This window comes from Sceloporus occidentalis, unplaced genomic scaffold, assembly GCF_023333645.1.
Source record: "Sceloporus occidentalis isolate IW3139 unplaced genomic scaffold, rSceOcc1.0.p SCAF_28, whole genome shotgun sequence".
Lineage (NCBI taxonomy): Eukaryota > Metazoa > Chordata > Lepidosauria > Squamata > Phrynosomatidae > Sceloporus > Sceloporus occidentalis.
This window is the reverse complement of record NW_028317008.1, coordinates 7137537-7155484: the sequence shown is the minus strand read 5'-3', so window position 1 is coordinate 7155484 and position 17948 is coordinate 7137537. Positions and strand designations below refer to the sequence as shown.

Sequence of the window (17948 nt, the reverse complement as noted above, 5' to 3'; positions counted from 1 at the left end):
GATACAAGCCATATGGGGTGATGAATGCAGACTTCGGCCTAGCCTCCGCGTCCAGAGGTATCTGCCAATAGCCCTTACATAAGTCGATAGTGGTGAGGAACCTTCCCCCTGCGATCCGGTCTAATAATTCGTCTACCCGGGGCATCGGGTACGCATCAGTCACGGTGCGGTCATTCAGTCGCCTATAGTCAACACAGAATCTGGTGGTGCCATCCTTCTTAGGGACGACTGGGGAAGCCCAGGGGCTTACGGAGGGTTCGATGACCCCGAGATCGAGCATCTCCCTGATCTCCTGACGCATGCTTTCTCGGACAGCATCAGGGACTCGATAAGCGGGTTGCCTTAAGGGATGGGGGTCTGTGGTCTCCACTTTATGAACCGCAAGGGGGGTGTAGCCAGGTAGCGATGAGAACATTGCTCGTCGTTCCTCTAAAATCTGGGTGGCCTGGTCCCTTTCTGAGCGGGCCAGCCCTTCTCCTAGCCTAACACTCTCTATACTTTTCTGGGTTTCAATATCCCCTGGTAAGCCGGGCAGAGGCAGACCCTCCCATTCCCCTACAGCGGGGCTGCATATGGCGACCACCGCCTCCTCCCTTTCCAAGTACGGCTTCAGCATGTTCACATGGAAGGTCCGCTGGACCCGCTCATCTGAACATCTGGCCACTATATAGGTGGTGTCACAGAGTCGTTGCGTTATCTTGTAAGGACCCTGCCAGGCTGCCTGAAGTTTGTTTTGCTTGACCGGACAGAGAGCCAATACTTTTTGCCCTATCTGAAAGGTGCGATCCCTAGCCGTCCGGTCATACCACCTCTTCTGTCTGCCCTGAGCTCTCTGGAGATTGTCCTTCACTAGGGTCGTGTATCTCTGGAGCCTATCTCGGAGCCCCAATACATACGTAACTACGGACGGGTCGTCTGTTGGTACCGTGCCTTCCCAGTGTTCCCGCAGGAGATCTAAGGGGCCTCGAACCCTCCGGCCATATAACAGCTCGAAGGGGGAGAACCCTGTGGACTCCTGCGGGACTTCCCGGTAGGCAAACAAGAGATGGGGCAGGTGGCGCTCCCAGTTCTTGTGCTCTGCGGCAAAGGTCCGAAGCATCTGCTTCAGAGTGCCATTAAATCTCTCGCATAACCCATTGGTTTGCGGATGGTACGGGGAGCTATAAAGGGGTTTAATACCGCACAACTTCCAGAGCTGTTGGGTTACCTCGGCGGTGAACTGTGTCCCTTGATCGGACAGCAGCTCCTGGGGAAACCCCACCCGGGAGAATATTTGCAACAGCGCCTCCGCTATGGTTTCGGCTTGGATGTTGCTTAATGCTACAGCCTCAGGATACAGGGTGGCATAGTCTACCACGGTAAGTATATATTTCTTCCCCGTTGGGCTTGGCTTAGCTAACGGGCCAATAAGATCTACTGCAACCCGGCTGAAGGGTTCTTGCACTATGGGCAGGGGTCGTAATTTAGCTTTCAGATGATCCCCTCTCTTGCCTACCCGCTGGCAGATCTCGCAAGTGCGGCAGTAGTCCCTAATGTCTCCGGAGATACCAGGCCAAAAAAAGTTCTGGGTGATTCTATACCTCGTTTTTCTCTGTCCTAAATGTCCGGCCAAGGGAATGACATGTCCGATGCGTAGTATGTCTGCCCTATATTTCTGGGGTATCACTAGCTGCGGCCTGGGCGCTTTAGCAGTCTGTTTTCCCCCATCGGAGGCACTACGATAGAGTCTGTCCCCTTCCCAATGGAACCAGTAGTCGTCCATCCCCCCAGGCTTACTGAGAGCCTTCTGTCGGTACGCTGCTAGAGAGTCGTTCTGTTGTACTTCCTTATTGAAGTCTGTCGGGGAGTCCCAGGTGAGGAGGTCGGGGCCAGAGTCAAGGTCAGTGGGTCTTACCTGGGTCTCTTCGGAGGGAGGTGGCTTGGTTTGTTGGGCTTGTAGCCGGGTGGTTACAGGGTGTGCTTCCGCAGGCTTGGAGGGGCCAAATGTGGAGGTGAGATGGCCTAAGTCGTTGCCCAGTAGAATTTCCTCTGGAAGCCCAGTCATGAGTCCCACTTCTAGGGTGCGGGCAGCTGCCCCCCAGTCCAGATGCACCTGAGCCGTGGGGATTCTATATACTTTGCCCCCTGCGACTCGTACTGCCACAAATTTTCCAGTTGTTACCGGGACTGGTACCCTCTGGGGATCCACCATGGTTAAGGTGGCTCCGGAATCACGGAGCCCCCTGGCCGCTTTTCCATTGAGTAACACAGGCTGGCAGTGATGATGGCGGTTGTCCCCCGCAATGGCTTGTACGATGTCAGCCTCGTGTAAAATTCCCCAGTCTTCTTCCTGACCAACACATTGAACCACTGTGCGCCGGGGCCTTCCTCGATATGGTCCCGACGGCTGGGGTTGCTGGGGACAGTTCAACTTAAGGTGTCCCGTTTGGTTGCACGAGAAACACCTCCGAGCGTCAGCTGGTGGGGGGTAGCGAGGACTTCCCATGGCTGTAGCTTGCGGTGGGGAATGGGCTGGCAGATACCGAGGGGCTGGCCGGGTGTTGGTCGAGTTAGCCTGGCGCGTGTCCTGGTACTCATCTGCCAAGCTGGCGGCTTGGGCTAGGTCTCGGGGGTGACGGTCCCGGACCCAGTCCCGGACATCAGGGGGAGTGTGGTTAAAAAACTGCTCCAGAAGGAACAACTGAGTCACCTCTTGAGCGGTCACTGCTCGGCTCCCTGTGAGCCAGTTTTGCACTGCTTTCTGCATCCGATGCCCCCATTCTTGGTACGTGTCTTTCTCCATCCTCCGCAGGCTACGGAACTTGAGTCTTTGTGCCTCCGAGGTGATGGCGAAACGAGCTAGTAATTGTTCTCGTACTCGCTCATAGCTGTTACAGTCCTCGTCGGCCACTGCTCGGTAGGCTTCAGCCGCCCGGCCAGTGAGCTTGCTGGCAAGGATGGTTACCTTATCTGCGTCTCTCACTTGTTGCAACAGACATTGCCGCTCGAAGTCTTGGAGATATCCTTCGATGTCCCCCTCCGCCTCGATGAAGGATTTGAAGGCTGCATAGGGGAGCTTTCGGCGGTTACTCGCCTCAAAGTGGGAAATTTCATCTCTTTCCCCTGAAGAACGTGCTTGTTGGGGAAACCTCAGCGCAGTCACCTCTGCTATCACCCGGTTCACTGCGGGTGGATGGGGCCCGTAGCAGGACAGGCGGAACAGAACATCCCTCTGGAACTCATCCTGGTCTGCTGGGGTAACAGGGTTTTGTTGCTGGCAACCTTTCCACGAGCCTCCAGGAGGTCTTTCAAAGTATTCCGCTTAAGTTTAGCATACCGCTGGTCCATGCACTCGTAGGGTGCTCTCCGTCTCGGCTTCTTGGTCCTGGTAGTGGTTTGGATGTCCCGTTTAGCTAGGAGCAAATCCCACCTCTGCCACCAATGTCACGGAGCTGGCTAGTCCGACCGACTACCTCCGCTGTCTTGTGCTCCCTTAGCCTGGGACAACACACACTTTCCCCGGTTTCCCAGTCACTAGCCGAGACTCAGTGTAGGGTATAACATTCAGAACTCTTTATTGTGCACAGGCACAGGTATATATATCCATATAAACACATCAACACACAGAATGAGACGTCTGAGTAACATAACCGCCCCCTTTAGCTGGGGGATTCAGGTCTCCTAGGAACAATAGGGGAGATAACGGGATTAGCCTCTGATATCTTCCACCGATAGTCAGGCAGGAGCCCTGGCTGGGCACCCTGTGGAGATAATCCTGTCTGGTACACATAGTGGGGCAGGAGGCTATTCTAGCTGCCCAGCAGTTCCAAAAGTAAAACCTGTATGTCCTGGTACTGGGCCTGGCGGTGTGGGGGTAAACATAGAAACTGGGTTCCAGGGGAACGGGTGGTTGGGCTGTATAATATCCACAGCGGTGTGCCTGAAGGGACGAGTCCGTCACAGAAGTTATCTGCATTTAGAGAATTCAATTGGAAACCGTACTGACATATGAAGGCCTTATTGATTTATTCAAGAGCATTAGGCTTTTGCAGGTCCTCACAATGTAATGTAGGTGTTGCCATGAGTGTCTGGAAAGTGGAAGTGCAATGCTTTTCTATGTAGCTCATTACGTTTGAGGTACCAAGGCCCTTGGTGAATAACCCCAGGTAAACAGCTTAATTATATGGCAATTCTTAGATTTATGCTTAAGATTAGCAGGGCCTTAGAGAGAATAATGCTCTGTAATATTGTAATGTCTTCTTTACAGCTATATGTTGGTCTCTTGGTTTTGTCTTTTTAGATGAGTCTTTTGGAGCTAAACTTTGTGGTATGTCAAATATAACCATGGAAGCACCTAGTATACATAAATGATGATCAAATAAAGTAGCAGTGTTGAAACCTATTTTAATGATTTAATATTATCCAATATATATAAATGATCAGCAAACAATGCAATAACAACTTCCAGTGCAACAGTGACATATGTTTAGTGTAATAATAAAAGCTTGATAAGTTACAATTTAGTAACAAGGCAATTAGCAAGAAATAATTCTAACTATACTTAGTACTAACTACTGCACATGTGCTAACACTTGACAAATGTTTCCAAATGTTCTTTGTCATTTATTAAGCTCCATTTTATGGAAGTAGAAAATCTGTAAGGATGATCATAATTTACATGAAACTATCATACATTGCTGAATAAACCACATGTTGAATGCCAAAAAAAGGATTATTTACAGTTTTAATACAGAAAAAAAAACATATCAACAAAATGTAATGATTTCATTAAATATAATTAAGCTCCTTGTGCATTTGAATTTTAATAATTAGACAATATATAATTTAAGTGAGAGAATGTATAATTTATTGTCTTATAAAATGCTTAAAACTTGTTCTGTAACAATTAGTAGCTTTGATTTATTCTGATGTGTATAGATAGAATAAATTTTTAGTTATCCTGGAATACTGAGCTATTAGCAGTAAAAATCATTATACCACATTTTTTGCACTAGAATTCACCTGATCTCCTACAGAGTACTTATAATATAATCTTCTGTAAATTTCTATTGTCTATAGAAAGAAATTCAGTTTGCAAGAACAGAATGAAATATTTTAACCTATCCAGTTAATGTTCCATAAATAATTATTAAACAAGATGTGCGCATTAAAATCCTGTCTAAACTGTGTTTCTAATTGATTGATTGATTGATTCCCCCATTTTCCTCAGCCACTGGACATTCATTGTAATGCAGTACAATAAATGACACATGTAAAGGTCTCATATTCCAAACATGCCGTGATATGCTTGTGAAGAAATACATATCTGTGATATGTGATTTATTATTCATATGATTATTTATCAGTCTGAATTATAATGTGTTTTGATCTAGGAAAATGTGGATTGTTCGGTTAAGAATGGAAATTGCAAATGTTCAAAGAAAAATAAATAAATGTATTTCCTGGACATACTCAACCTTAAAGATGGACCTTTTACCCTACTTGTGTTGGGAAGTATGCACCTGCTGCTTTGATCTTGCAGCAAACAGATGGCCCTTATTTCCTATTAAGACACAAATTACTGATTTATTTTAATATGCTATGGACTACAGAAAGCCCAGGACCAGATGTCCATGCATTCTCCTATGGAATAGTTTTTTTTTTTAATTTTGTTTCCTGAAGAAAAAAAAAAAAAAATTTTTAAATGACACATGGTCCTCTGAATTGTGTCCTATTATCCGCATGCAATGAATCAGAATATTTGTCAACAGCAATTAAAATGCATTTTGCCTGTTAATAAGCATAGTGGAGTGAAACCAATCAGATTTCATTTGTACTGTCAGAAATCTAAGCCAAGTGGCTAATATTATCTTGTGGGTTAATCTCTGCGGATAAAACCAAGCACTATTACATATTTGATTTTAATTAAAACTCAGGGTACCTTTCGAGTTTTGTTAAGAAGATATCCTGAGTCTGATTAGCTGAAGTCTGCACTGAGAAGTTAATTTGACATACAGCATATTTTTCTTGAGGTAACCGTCTCAGGAAGCTGTTGGTAATAGCTGTCTTTCCAGTGCTCGTGGGGCCAACAAAAAGTAATGGCTTGTCTTGAAGAAGCAATGTCTCCAGGAAGTACATCTGCATAGCGGTCCCTGGTGTACTCACTATAATGTCATTAAGCTGTAAGAATAAAAGAGAACAGGACAAACAATGTAAATAAACTGTTTTATTAATCACCCCTTTCACAGAACAAAAGTTCTCACATACATCTTCAAATACAGACAAATACAAAATGAAAACTTGATGATTGCAACCAGCTAAGCTATCTTTGTAAAGTAAAAGGCGAAACATTACTTATAATGGAAGGCATTTTATTCACAAACTCAAGCATAAAAATAAGCTTTGGTAAGCAATGTTCAGCTTAGTATAAGGTCAACAGCAAAGGTCCTCTAGCTGTCTTTGCAACACAACGCTATATCTGAATTCAGCACCAAATTATATCAAACAATCAAATGTATCTCTAAAATATGTCAGATTCCCAACCTGAATAAAAATTGCTCGACTAATCATGTACCGTTTTATACTTTTTAATGTTCAAAAACATCAACTCTACCGTACACATTAGTAGGATGGATTTAAGCAAAACAATATTCAGTTCCACATTACATCAAGATAAAACTCATTGTAATGTGTGAGAGTAAACCAAGAAAGTATGAAAGGTATATTCAACGTGCTAACAAAGCTCATACATAGTGGTTTATGGCTCTGTTGTATTCAGTGCTTGAAGAATTCCATTAAGTCCCAGTGTTCAAGTAATCTTAACTCCAATTTTGTTTTAGACTAAATACCTACTAAGTCACCCTGGCAAGGGGTTAAAGCAACAATCTGTTAGGTTTTGTGTTTTTATAAATAGGTTCTACATTGCCTTAATGCAATGGTTAAAGGACAATCATGCACAAACTTTTTTTATATAGGAGAGGAAATTTAGCAAATTAATAGCATATTCAGCAAAAAGAAAACCTTTGGCACCCCAAACATAGAAACTAAATCAGTAGACTATGCGCTATGCAGCAGCACCAAGCTTTGCCATACTACCAGCTGAGATACGGATGAATAATGGAGAGAGATTTTAGTCACTGCAGTGGATTGGACAGGTAATTTGTGATTTATGGAAGCCGCAGGTGTTAATGTCGGCCCCTACTTTCAATTATATTTCTACTATACAATTTCACCAGGCATATAGATTTTCTGTAATAATACACTGTGACATTTCACATTACACTGTCCATGATGTGTAATGAATGAATGAATTTGTGTTCCTTGATTTTATTTACTCAGAGGAATAAGTGTTTTTTCCAAGAACATATTTAAATGTATAGACAGGCTGTTGGATTGAGCGTTTTAAATGTTTCATGTAAAATATACAAGCCATAACACAATTGTTAAATTTGATATGGCCAAATAGGCATCCAGAGTAAAATTGACATATGTTCCAAACCATATGGTACTGGATGACTGGAGAAGAGTTATGTAATAGTTACATGACTTGATGGAGTCTAAAATGGATACACTTTGAATAGGGAAGTCAAAGAATTTACCCATGCAGTACCCTGTTATTTTCTGGGAAGTATTACTTTTTGATTAATTTCCATGTGCTGTTTTTGGAACTTTTTGCCCCATTGTATTACTTCTATTTGGAGCATCAATGCCTTGAATTCTTATTTTGTTTCTAGCATTGGAATCAAGTCTCAGTTTATCACAGCAACTGTGATAAAGACGAGTGGAGTTCCTTTTTATTAATTAAAGAAAAAAAAATGTATGTTGCAGAAAATAAAGTAATAACTGTAAAGCCCTGCTACTAATTGTATAAGGCTGCATGTGATTGTGGGGATCTTAAGGTTCTTTAAAAAAATGCTTGATTATGTAATAAGATACGGTAGAATTCGGGTTGCCCTCACCCTAGCACTTTGCCCGCTTTTGCATGAAAACGCTATATAAACATGGATCTAAAAATTAAAAATTTTTTTAAAATAAAGTGTCTATATATTTGTTTTTCATGGCTTTTATTGGGATTAAAGTTATCTACTATGTAGGGAGTGAACTCATAATCAGTTTTGTATAGGTGATTATGTTTCCAATCCGTTTGTTTTGTAATTCCTAATAAAAAACATAGCCCGTTAGTCTAATTGTAAGTGGTTCAAAAGATATGTGTCTACAGAAAAATGGAGGAAATCAAAATTAAATCTTAGCAATAAGTCCAAGGCTAGACATTCACCCAAGATGTCATAGATGCAATAGGGTTCAATGTAAAACATTTCTACCGCATAGGGCCCAATGCATAACCTTTTTCCTTAAACACTTCTTTAATGGGAAATACTTTCTAAGGCTTTGTTCTGATAATGTTCTCACTGGAAAATAAAACATTTGTAATTTATCAATTCTGTCTTTAACCCCTTAACGACAATTGCCGGTCCTGGCACGACACGGAAAAGCATGTGCTTTACGACAGTTGACGTGCCAGGACCGGCACGTCTTTAAACGGGTGCAGAAAGCGATCTGTTTTCGCTTTCTGCACCCAAAAAACATTGCTGAATGCCTCGACCTCGAGGCATTCAGCAACGCCGCGATCGGAACGAAGGGGCCATCTCTGGCCCCTCCACGGGGCGTCAACATCCGCCATACTTTGTATGGCGGCGGACGCCCGTTTTAAAAGCGTTTAGGAGGCGATCGACGATCGCCTCCTAAACTTAAATGGTGTCGCTGGAATGCCTCGATCAGGAGGCATCCAGCGACACCAAACACTTACCTTTCGATGGGCTGTGACCGCTCCGGAGAGCGGTCACAGCCGCAGCTGCCGATGATCTTCGCCATCAAGCAAGATGGCCGCTGCCCTGTAACAGGAACCAACAAATTTTAAAAGTTCGCTAGATGGTCCAGACCATCTAGAGAACTTTGGCTCCACTTGCAGGTTGAATACAGGTACTGCATTCACCATGCAAGTCAATGGAACCCAGCTTTCTAATCACAGTGTGATTAGTAAAAATAAATTAAAAAATAAAATAAAATTAAAAATAATTAGAAAAAAAATAGTAAAAAACTAGTAAAATGTAAAAATCATTTCCCACTGATGTCACTATCAGGGGAACCTCCAAGTTGAAAAAAAATGTTAAAATTTTTTTTTTAAAAAAGACAAAAAAAAAAAATATATATATAAAAAATATATTTTTGTGAGCAAGTCCTAAAATTAGCATATTAGCTTAAAACAATTCTCGCATGGAAAGAGTTAAAATACTGGCATATTAAATGCCCGTGGGGTGTCTACTTTTAAAAAAGGTATGATTTGATGGGGTAAATTGAATTGGCCAGGTTCAACAACGTCCCAATTAACACCGGGGGAAGGATGGCCACACACCTAATTTCCAATTAGAAAAATGCACACGTACCAAATGTGGCCTTTTAGTTCCCACAAAAATGACAAACCCATGCATGTGGGATATCACTGCACTCAGGAGATGTTGCTGAACACATTATGGGGTGTCGTGTGACAGCGGCATATACCAGGAGCTGTAAATTCATACATAAAGTAGGTGTGTGGGGGAAAAATACACACACAAATATACTACTGCAAACTTTGAAAACATGCTGGTGGTAAAATGTGTGCATGCAAAGAGTTAAAATACCAGCATTTAAAATACCCTGTGGTGTCTAGTTTAGAAAAATATATGGTTTTGTTGGGCACACTGAAATGGCCCGGCTCAAAGATGTACCAAATAGGGCATGGGCAGTGGATCCCCAAATGCCAAAGTTCAACATTGAAAAATGCGCATGCCCCAAATGTGGCCCTTTTGCCCCCAAACGGCCAGGCAAAATCATTCATGTGAGGTATCGCTGTACTCAGGAGATGTTGCTGAACACATATTGGGGTGTTTTGTGATAGTGACATAAACGAGAACCTTTTAATTCATACCTGAAGTAAAATGTGTGTGACAAAACAAATGCAAAAAAATGACTACCACAAAGTTTGACAAAAACTGGTGGTAGATATGGTGCATGGAAATAGTTAAAATACTAGCATTTGGAATACCCTGGGCTGTCTAGTTTTCAAAAATATATGATTTGATGGGGTAAATTGCATTGGCCGGGTTCAAAGATACCCGAAATGGCACATGGGGGGAAGAATTACCAGATTTGGAAAAAATGGCTTTGAAATAGCAAAACGCTACCTGTACTTATTGCCCCATAATGTGTAGAAAAAAGCAAAAAAACATAAAAACATTGGGTATTTCTAAACTCAGGACAAATAGTAGAATCTATTTAGCAGGTTTTTTCATTACCTTTTATAGATGAGTAAAAGATTTTTCAACTAAAAGTTAGAAACAGTCATTTTTTTCTAAATTTTTCACCATATTTTATACTTTTTTTAGTAGTAAATAATATGATACAATCAAAACAATGTCATCTAAAGAAAGCCCTTCTTGTCCTGAAAAAAACAATATCTAATGTGTGTGGGTTCAGTAAACGGGAAAGAAGAAAATTACAGCTAAACACAAGCAGCGCAGAAATGTTAAAAAGGCCATTGTCACGAAGGGTACAAAAAGTAAAATCAGCCTTTGTCACGAAGGGGTTAATAGACTACTATAATTTAATAAAAATATTTAAGTGATTCTTTTAATCATAAGAGAACAACATTAGGTAATTTGGGTAGGTGGCTGATGTAACAAGGGTTATGAATTTCATTATCTAGCATAAACACTTTTTAAATTTCTACTTGAAGGTTTTGTTTTTATTTACTGAGATCAGTGTCTCCCACTAGTGATTTCTTGCTTTATAATGAACAATTAAGATTTGTTGATTTTTTAGATTAATTAGATAGAAACAGAGGAACGATCAATTTAAAAATCAAAGAATGAAATCAGCCATCTGTCTAGTACATGTATTCACAGTCATAAATTTATCATTACTAGTCTGTGTCTGATAAACAGCGATATTCTTGCTGCTTATAACGATCAGCAGTTTATGCATGTTTGAAGTTATTTAGGCAGGGGAGAACTTTGTAATTACCCAATTAAACCCAATATTATTAAAGGAAATAATCATGATACAAAAAATTAAACTTATATACTTCTAGTAACATTTTTATATTATATACTTGTATCTTGTAAAACTTTTATTAGTGAAAAGGTTACATGATCAAATGGAAAGCTGTACAAAATGTTTTGTTAACCGTTGCAATTGACTTTAAACATATTTTTGTAATGACCCATGAAAAGCTAAACTAAACAATTGGGTACACAATATTCCAGGAAAATATCACACACACACACCTCAAACTAAAACAGTAAAGGTTTAAATTACAACTACTAATTACCCTAGTACCAGCACATATTATCTGTTAACCTACACATTATCAGAATGTAATTTTGTTATAGCCATTTATTCATTTTATCAGAAAAAAAACTCCAGCTTCTGAACATTATTACATGCAAACATCAGATAAGAGGAGGCACTCTATAGTCTTTATTCTTGAAACTTGTTATTTTAGATGTCTGACTTGCCCAAGATTAGAAAATGATTCTGACTACTTAATGCCCAACTTAAAGTGGACCAGACATTTTTATATCGGCTTCCAGTCTCACCTAAATATAGATGATATTCCCTGTCTTCCCTTGATCTCTTTCCTTCTCTGCTGTTTCTTCTTGGAGGTCACAACTGAGACTTAATCTCTCGAAAACTAAACTCATCATCTTCCGTTCTTCCATCTGAACCCCCATACCTGAATTCTCAATCTCCATCAACATCATGATGTATATATTGGTTTGATTGAGAAGAAGTACCGTATTTTTCGCTCCATAAGACGCAGTTTTTTTCCTCCCAAAGTAGGATGAAAAATCAGCCGCGTCTTATGGAGCGAAGATGCAGGCAGGGAGGGGGGGGGGGCAACGATATACCGTATTTATCGGCGTATAACACGCACTTTTTTAACTAAAATCCGGAGCTTAAACCCTACCTGCGTGTTATACGCCGATAAATCCGGGGTCGCAACTGAGGCAGGCGGCGGCGGCGGCCGCCAGCAGAGGAGTCCTGGATTTCTGCCAGTCAGGGGGGCCCAAGGGGTGCCGAGCGGTTGCTGAAGACAACCGCTCGGCAACTCTCGGGCCCCCCTGCCTGACAGATATACAGGAATCCTTTGCTGGCGGCGGCCGCCGCCACTGCCGCCTGCCTCAGCGCTTCAACTCCTGTGTTGGAAGCGTTTGTCTCGGGTGCCGGCGCTTCACTGCTGAGCGCCGGCGTCTGACGTCATATGCCGGCGCCCAGCGTAAAGCGCCGGCACCCGAGACAAACGCCTCACGCTTCCAACACAGGAGTTTAAGGTAAGTGACCGGGGCGGGGGGGGGAGATCCTGAGAAGGGGGGGTTAGGGAGTTAGAGGGGAGATCCTGAGAAGGGGGGGTTAGGGAGTTAGAGGGGAGATACTGAGAAGGGGGGTTAGGGAGGGAGGTCTTACTGTGTGTGTCTTACTGTGTTTGTGTGTGTGTCTTACTGTGTGTGTGTGTGTGTGTCTTACTGTGTGTGTGTGTGTCTCACTGTGTCTGTGTGTGTCTTACTGTGTCTGTGTGTGTCTTACTGTGTGTGTCTTACTGTGTTCATAGCTTATTCAGTTATTGTAATAAATATTTTAGCCCATTTTTTAGCTCAAAATATTTTTTCCTTTTTTTTCTCCTCTAAAATCTAGGTGCGTCTTATCAGCAGGTGCGTCTTATAGAGCGAAAAATACGGTATATACAACACATAACTGTCTCCCCTATTAACCAGGCACAATGCCTTGGGGTCATCTTTGGCATACCCTACGTAGAAACATAGAACTTGACTCCAGATAAGAACTATTCAGCTCTTCTAGTCTGCCCATTCTTCCTACTATAAACACCCAAATGTAAGTCCTTGGTCTTGTCTTAGATTCAGGATTGCTTTATTCCTATCCCGTGCATGTTTAAATCCCTGTATTAGGATCTATCAATTCTGCTGAGTGGGACAGTACAGGACACTCTTCATCTGCTACTCTACTTTGTGAAAAAAATAAATTAAAAATCATTATAATAACATGCAAAGCAATCCATGATACTGCATATTTCTTCACTTACAAAAACTCCCCTACTTGATCTTTATGCTCTTCCCATGGGCTAAGGCTTTCCTCTTCCTTTGCTATCTCTTAATTTTCATGCAAACAAGACTTCGCTTGCATTGATCCTCTGGAACTCACTTCCACCTAACCTCCTGCTTTCCCTCTCCTTCACAATATTCAAGAACAACTCACTTTTTCAACGGAGCGCACAATCTATTCAACTAGAGGTTATTAAATCACCCTCAAATACAACCCTCAAATTCATAGATAGCACTATCTCTTCCTCCGTGTCTATACTTTATGTTTTTTCTAAACATCATTCCCTCTAAATTGTAAGCTTGTGAGCAGGGCCTTCTTTGAATAATGTAATGGTTTGTCTGATCTAGTTTTGTCTTACACTTTGACTGTATGTATTTGAAGAAGCACTGAATAAATTGTTGTCACTATATAAATAAAACACTATATTTATAAGTAACAGAGTCCTGATTTACAAGACTGAACATGTTTCTCTATCATGACTTTGTTAATTTGTATTGTTTTCTAGCAGATGCGTGTGTTATGCATTTTTACATATAATTCATTTAATGGATTCCCATTAAAGACCTTAGATTGTTTAAAAAAGATAATTTATTTTCTATGATTTACTACTTTATCCTTGTCTAGGTATTATTGTATTTTTTCCCAACATCATTACCTCAAAACATAATTTCGTAAGCGATAGTCAAGTATGGAACTATGGATATACGATACTCTTATCGGACCTTTATTTTATGTTTGCTCCATCACATGTATAAGATACTGCTTTACAGGGAAAAGAAAAAATGTCGGTGCGCTAAGCTAGTCTCAGGCTCAAATAATACGGATGTATAATATGAGGCCTACCAAACAGTGTGAGCATGCTGCACACCAACATTTTTTCTTTTCCCTGTTTGCACATATTTGAGGTTGTTGGCTCCTCATCAGTCTGGCAGCTTGCTGTCCAGGGGTTAAATGGGAGGAGGTTTAATTGCACCTCCCCCAACACATTAATAAGGTTTTGGCAGCAGTATAAACTGCTTTGTGTGCCCACTATGTAGGAGGTGAGAGTAGGTTCTCACCCTATTGAGAGTGTGCCTTGACGTGGTGGGTGAGCTTAATTATGCTTTGGCCAATTCAAATAACCAAAACCTCTCATTTATATTATGTGTATATATTGGTTGCCAACTTTATTAGGGTGAGAAGCGCAGACAGTATTTTGTTTTAAGATACTGCTTTACACAGACTTCTGCTGCAACAAACAGCGGTTGCATAGCCCCAGGGAGTTGCTGTGTATTTCTGCAACATTTATTTTTAGCCACTAGCAAGGATCTCTGGCGTGCAGTAAAGAAGAGTAGGGACAAATGTATGGATTCTACTCCAGATTGTTATATTATTAAGTTGCCTCAAGAATAAGGAAGTTCAATTGCGTATGGTAAATAATGAATTTAATCTTAAAGGCTAAACTGGTTCAAGGACTTTTGATCCAGAGGCAAGATATGTTAGTTGTGAGAAGGCCCTGATATTGGTGTACATTTTTGTACCTGTGTGGCTAAATATATAAACATACACTAAATTGTACATTTATGTCTCAGGTGAAGGTATTAGATGCACTCATACCGTACTAAAAAGTTTCTGAATAAAATATTCATGTCTCACACAAGTACCAAATTTGGGGCGATTACACCAATAGCCTGTTTGGTAATAATGAACCTTAGTTGATATCCCTATTAGCATCCTGCTGCCAGAAGCAATATTTGGCTCAAGGGCAGAGCCTTTGTTTGCCTACAGCTAAAGAGTATTCTTTAACAAACATATCATTTTAAAAACAATCTTTTTTATTACTTGGTACCAAATTACATTCTAAAAGACCATGTTCCTCTACAGGAATTTTGGAATTAAGGTAAAATGAAGGAGGGGATAGCTAAAGGCAAATCACTCAAATTGAGGTTGCATTGACAGAAATTATTTTAAACTTTAAACATCACTGTATAAATTGACATAAATCTATTTGTGATGCTGACCTTCCCAGCTGACAGATTTATATTAACTTACAGAACACTTCATGGTTCTGGCAGAAAGGTATAACCTCTACATAAGATGCAAAATAATTATATTGGAGACCTAGATATAAAACAGAAATGAGTACATAAAATCCAGTGGGAGATTTTGTCATTTAGACAATAGTTTGGTTAAAAGTTGAAGATATATTAGAAACCCAACTGTAATTCTTTTTTATAAATTGTAAATGTACACATGGACACACACAAATGGGTTTAATGCCTAAAGAGAGAGTTGTAAGGAGAGTTGTGGTCTCAACTTCCACTGTTTTAAGTATACATTACAGAAGGCCAGCCAAGATCTTAATAACAGCAGAAGCTGTTTTAGGCAGATGTTTTAGGCAGATGAGACAACATGCTGTAAAAAAAGAATGCTTTAAAAAATTGTAAAAAAGTGCAAAGTGAGTGAAGAAAAATCTAAATCAAATCAATGTATCGTGTGACCACCTTTTGCCTTCAAAATAGCATCAATTGTTCTAGGTACACTTGCAAGTCAGGAATTTTGTAGGCATATAGTTAGGTGTATGACTAAACAATTATACCAAACAGGTGCTAATTTAATCATTAACTGAACCAGAAGCAGCTGTGTAGGAGGAATATAACTGGGTGAGGAATGTCCAAAGTAAAACACAATGGCAAGACTGAGCACAGCAGTAAGACACAAGGTAGGTATACTGCATCAGTAAGGTATCTCCCAGGCAGAAATCTCAAGGCAGACAGGGGCTTCTAGATGTTCTGTCCAAGGTGTTTTTAAGAAGCACAAACAAGTGTGCAATGTTGAGGACCGCAGACCTAGTGGTCGGCTAAAGAAACTCAGTGCTGCAGGTGAAAGACACATCATGCTTAATTCTCTTCACAGTTGGAAGATGTGCAGCAGTGTCATTAGCTCAGCATTGACAGAAAACATTGGGATCCTGGTACATTCATCGACTGTCCAAAGAAGTCTGGCCTACATGGAAGACTAACTCTGACATGGAAACAAGGCCAAGCAACTCAACTACATTGTACATCACTGTGGGATATGATGGTGCTATATCAAATCATAAATACAAATAATTTACGAAAATAGAGAAACTGGGGTGCAGAAACATGGCAGCACGTGTTCTGGATGGATAAGTAAAAATTTTAAATATTTAGCTGTAGCAAAAAAAAAAGCAGTTCGCCAAAGGGCTGAAGAGCTGTAGAAAAATGAGAGTTTGAAGCATAGTGGAGGAACCATGCATGTTTGGGGCAGCATTTCTGCATACAAAGTTGGGCCAGATTTGGTCAGAAATAATCATCTCCTCAATGAGAAGTAGAGGCAGATATTTAGCCATCATGCAATACAACATCCCCAAACATACAGCCAAAGCCATCTCTTCAGCATAAAGAAGAACAAGGAATCCTGGAGGGAATGATATGGCCTCTACAGAGCCCTGATCTCAACATCATCAAGTCTGTCTGGAATTAATAAAGAATGAGAAGCAACTGAGGCTGTCTACATCCACAGAAGAACTGTGAATAGTTTTCCAGGATGTTTGGAACAACCCAGGAAGCTGCCTAGATCCTTAAAAACTGTGTGTAAGTGTACCTAGAAGCATTAATGCTATTTTGAAGGCAAAAGGTGGTTACACTAAATAATGATTTGATGTAGATTTTTGTTTCTGTTCACATTTGTTCACATTTCTGTACATTTTGCTACATGACAAATAAAAAGTGGAAATCAATAACGTGAACCAAATGTTTTACAATGATAGAGTTCACGTTCATGGTCTAGATAAATTGCTTACCAAAATGTTAGAAAGTAAATACATTGAAAACATATACATTAAGGCACTAGAAATATATGATAAAACCACTTTTAATATGTGTTAAAATCATAGCTAGTAAATGCAATTCAAAAATGCATTTGAAGCAGTCTTAGTTTTTTTGCTTACATTCTAATTACCGTATTTGCTCGATTATAAGACGAGGTTTTTTTCAGAGCAAATGCTCTGAAAAATACCCCTCGTCTTCTAATCGGGGTCGTCTTCTAATCAGACCTCAAATAGAGGTCTGATTAGGAGACTAAGATCCAGATCCCCCCACCGCTGCAGGGGACCTGGATCCTCCTGTCTCACCCCCCCCCCATCATACACACACTTACCGGTGCTTCCTGCTGTACTGCCGGGGCAGCGGGTTGACGTCTACGCGATTCGCGTAGACAACGTCCGCTGCAGCCGGAAGGAGGTGTGGCTAGCAGCGGGGGTTGTCTGCGTCCGTCGCGTAGACCTTCCCCGACTGTCAGAGATCAGAGTTCCCCACACCGGAACCGCACCGGTGCGGGGAACTCTGATCTCTGACAGCCGGGGAAAGTATACGCGACGGACGCTTACAAACCCCCCCTGCCAACTCCACCTCCTTCCGGCTGCAGCGGAAGGCGACGTCAACCTGCTGCCCCGGCTGGAAGCACCGGTAAGAGAGGGCTGAGAGGGGAGAGAGGGAAGAGAGGGGTGAGAGGGGGGGGGAGAGAGTGTGTGTGTGTGTGTGTTAGTTAAATGGGGGTATAGGGTGTGTGTGTGTGTGTGTTAAATGGGGGCATAGGGCATTTCTGGAGTGGCGTTAAGGGGGCATTTAATAGAGCACTCTGCCTCCTGAAATGCCTTATACCTCCCTATATGCCACTCTGCCCCATAATATGCCTTTTAACCCCCTAAATGCCAGAGTGGCATATAGGGGTATAAGGCATTTCTGGAGGCAGAGTGCTCTATACAATGCCTTTTAACTCCCTTAATGCCACTCTGCCTCCTGGAATGC

General features: G+C 41.4%; 1 protein-coding gene across 1 annotated transcript in view; it reads right to left on the bottom strand.

Annotated features, from left to right (window-relative positions):
• The window catches only part of LOC149299757 (dynein axonemal heavy chain 3-like), a 498381-nt gene that overhangs the window by 187827 nt on the left and 292606 nt on the right, over positions 1-17948 (bottom strand). Inside the window, exon 43 of the mRNA XM_089486039.1 lies at positions 5921-6159. Coding sequence (XP_089342165.1) covers positions 5921-6159 — 239 coding nt within the window. The remainder of the gene's footprint in view (positions 1-5920; positions 6160-17948) is intronic.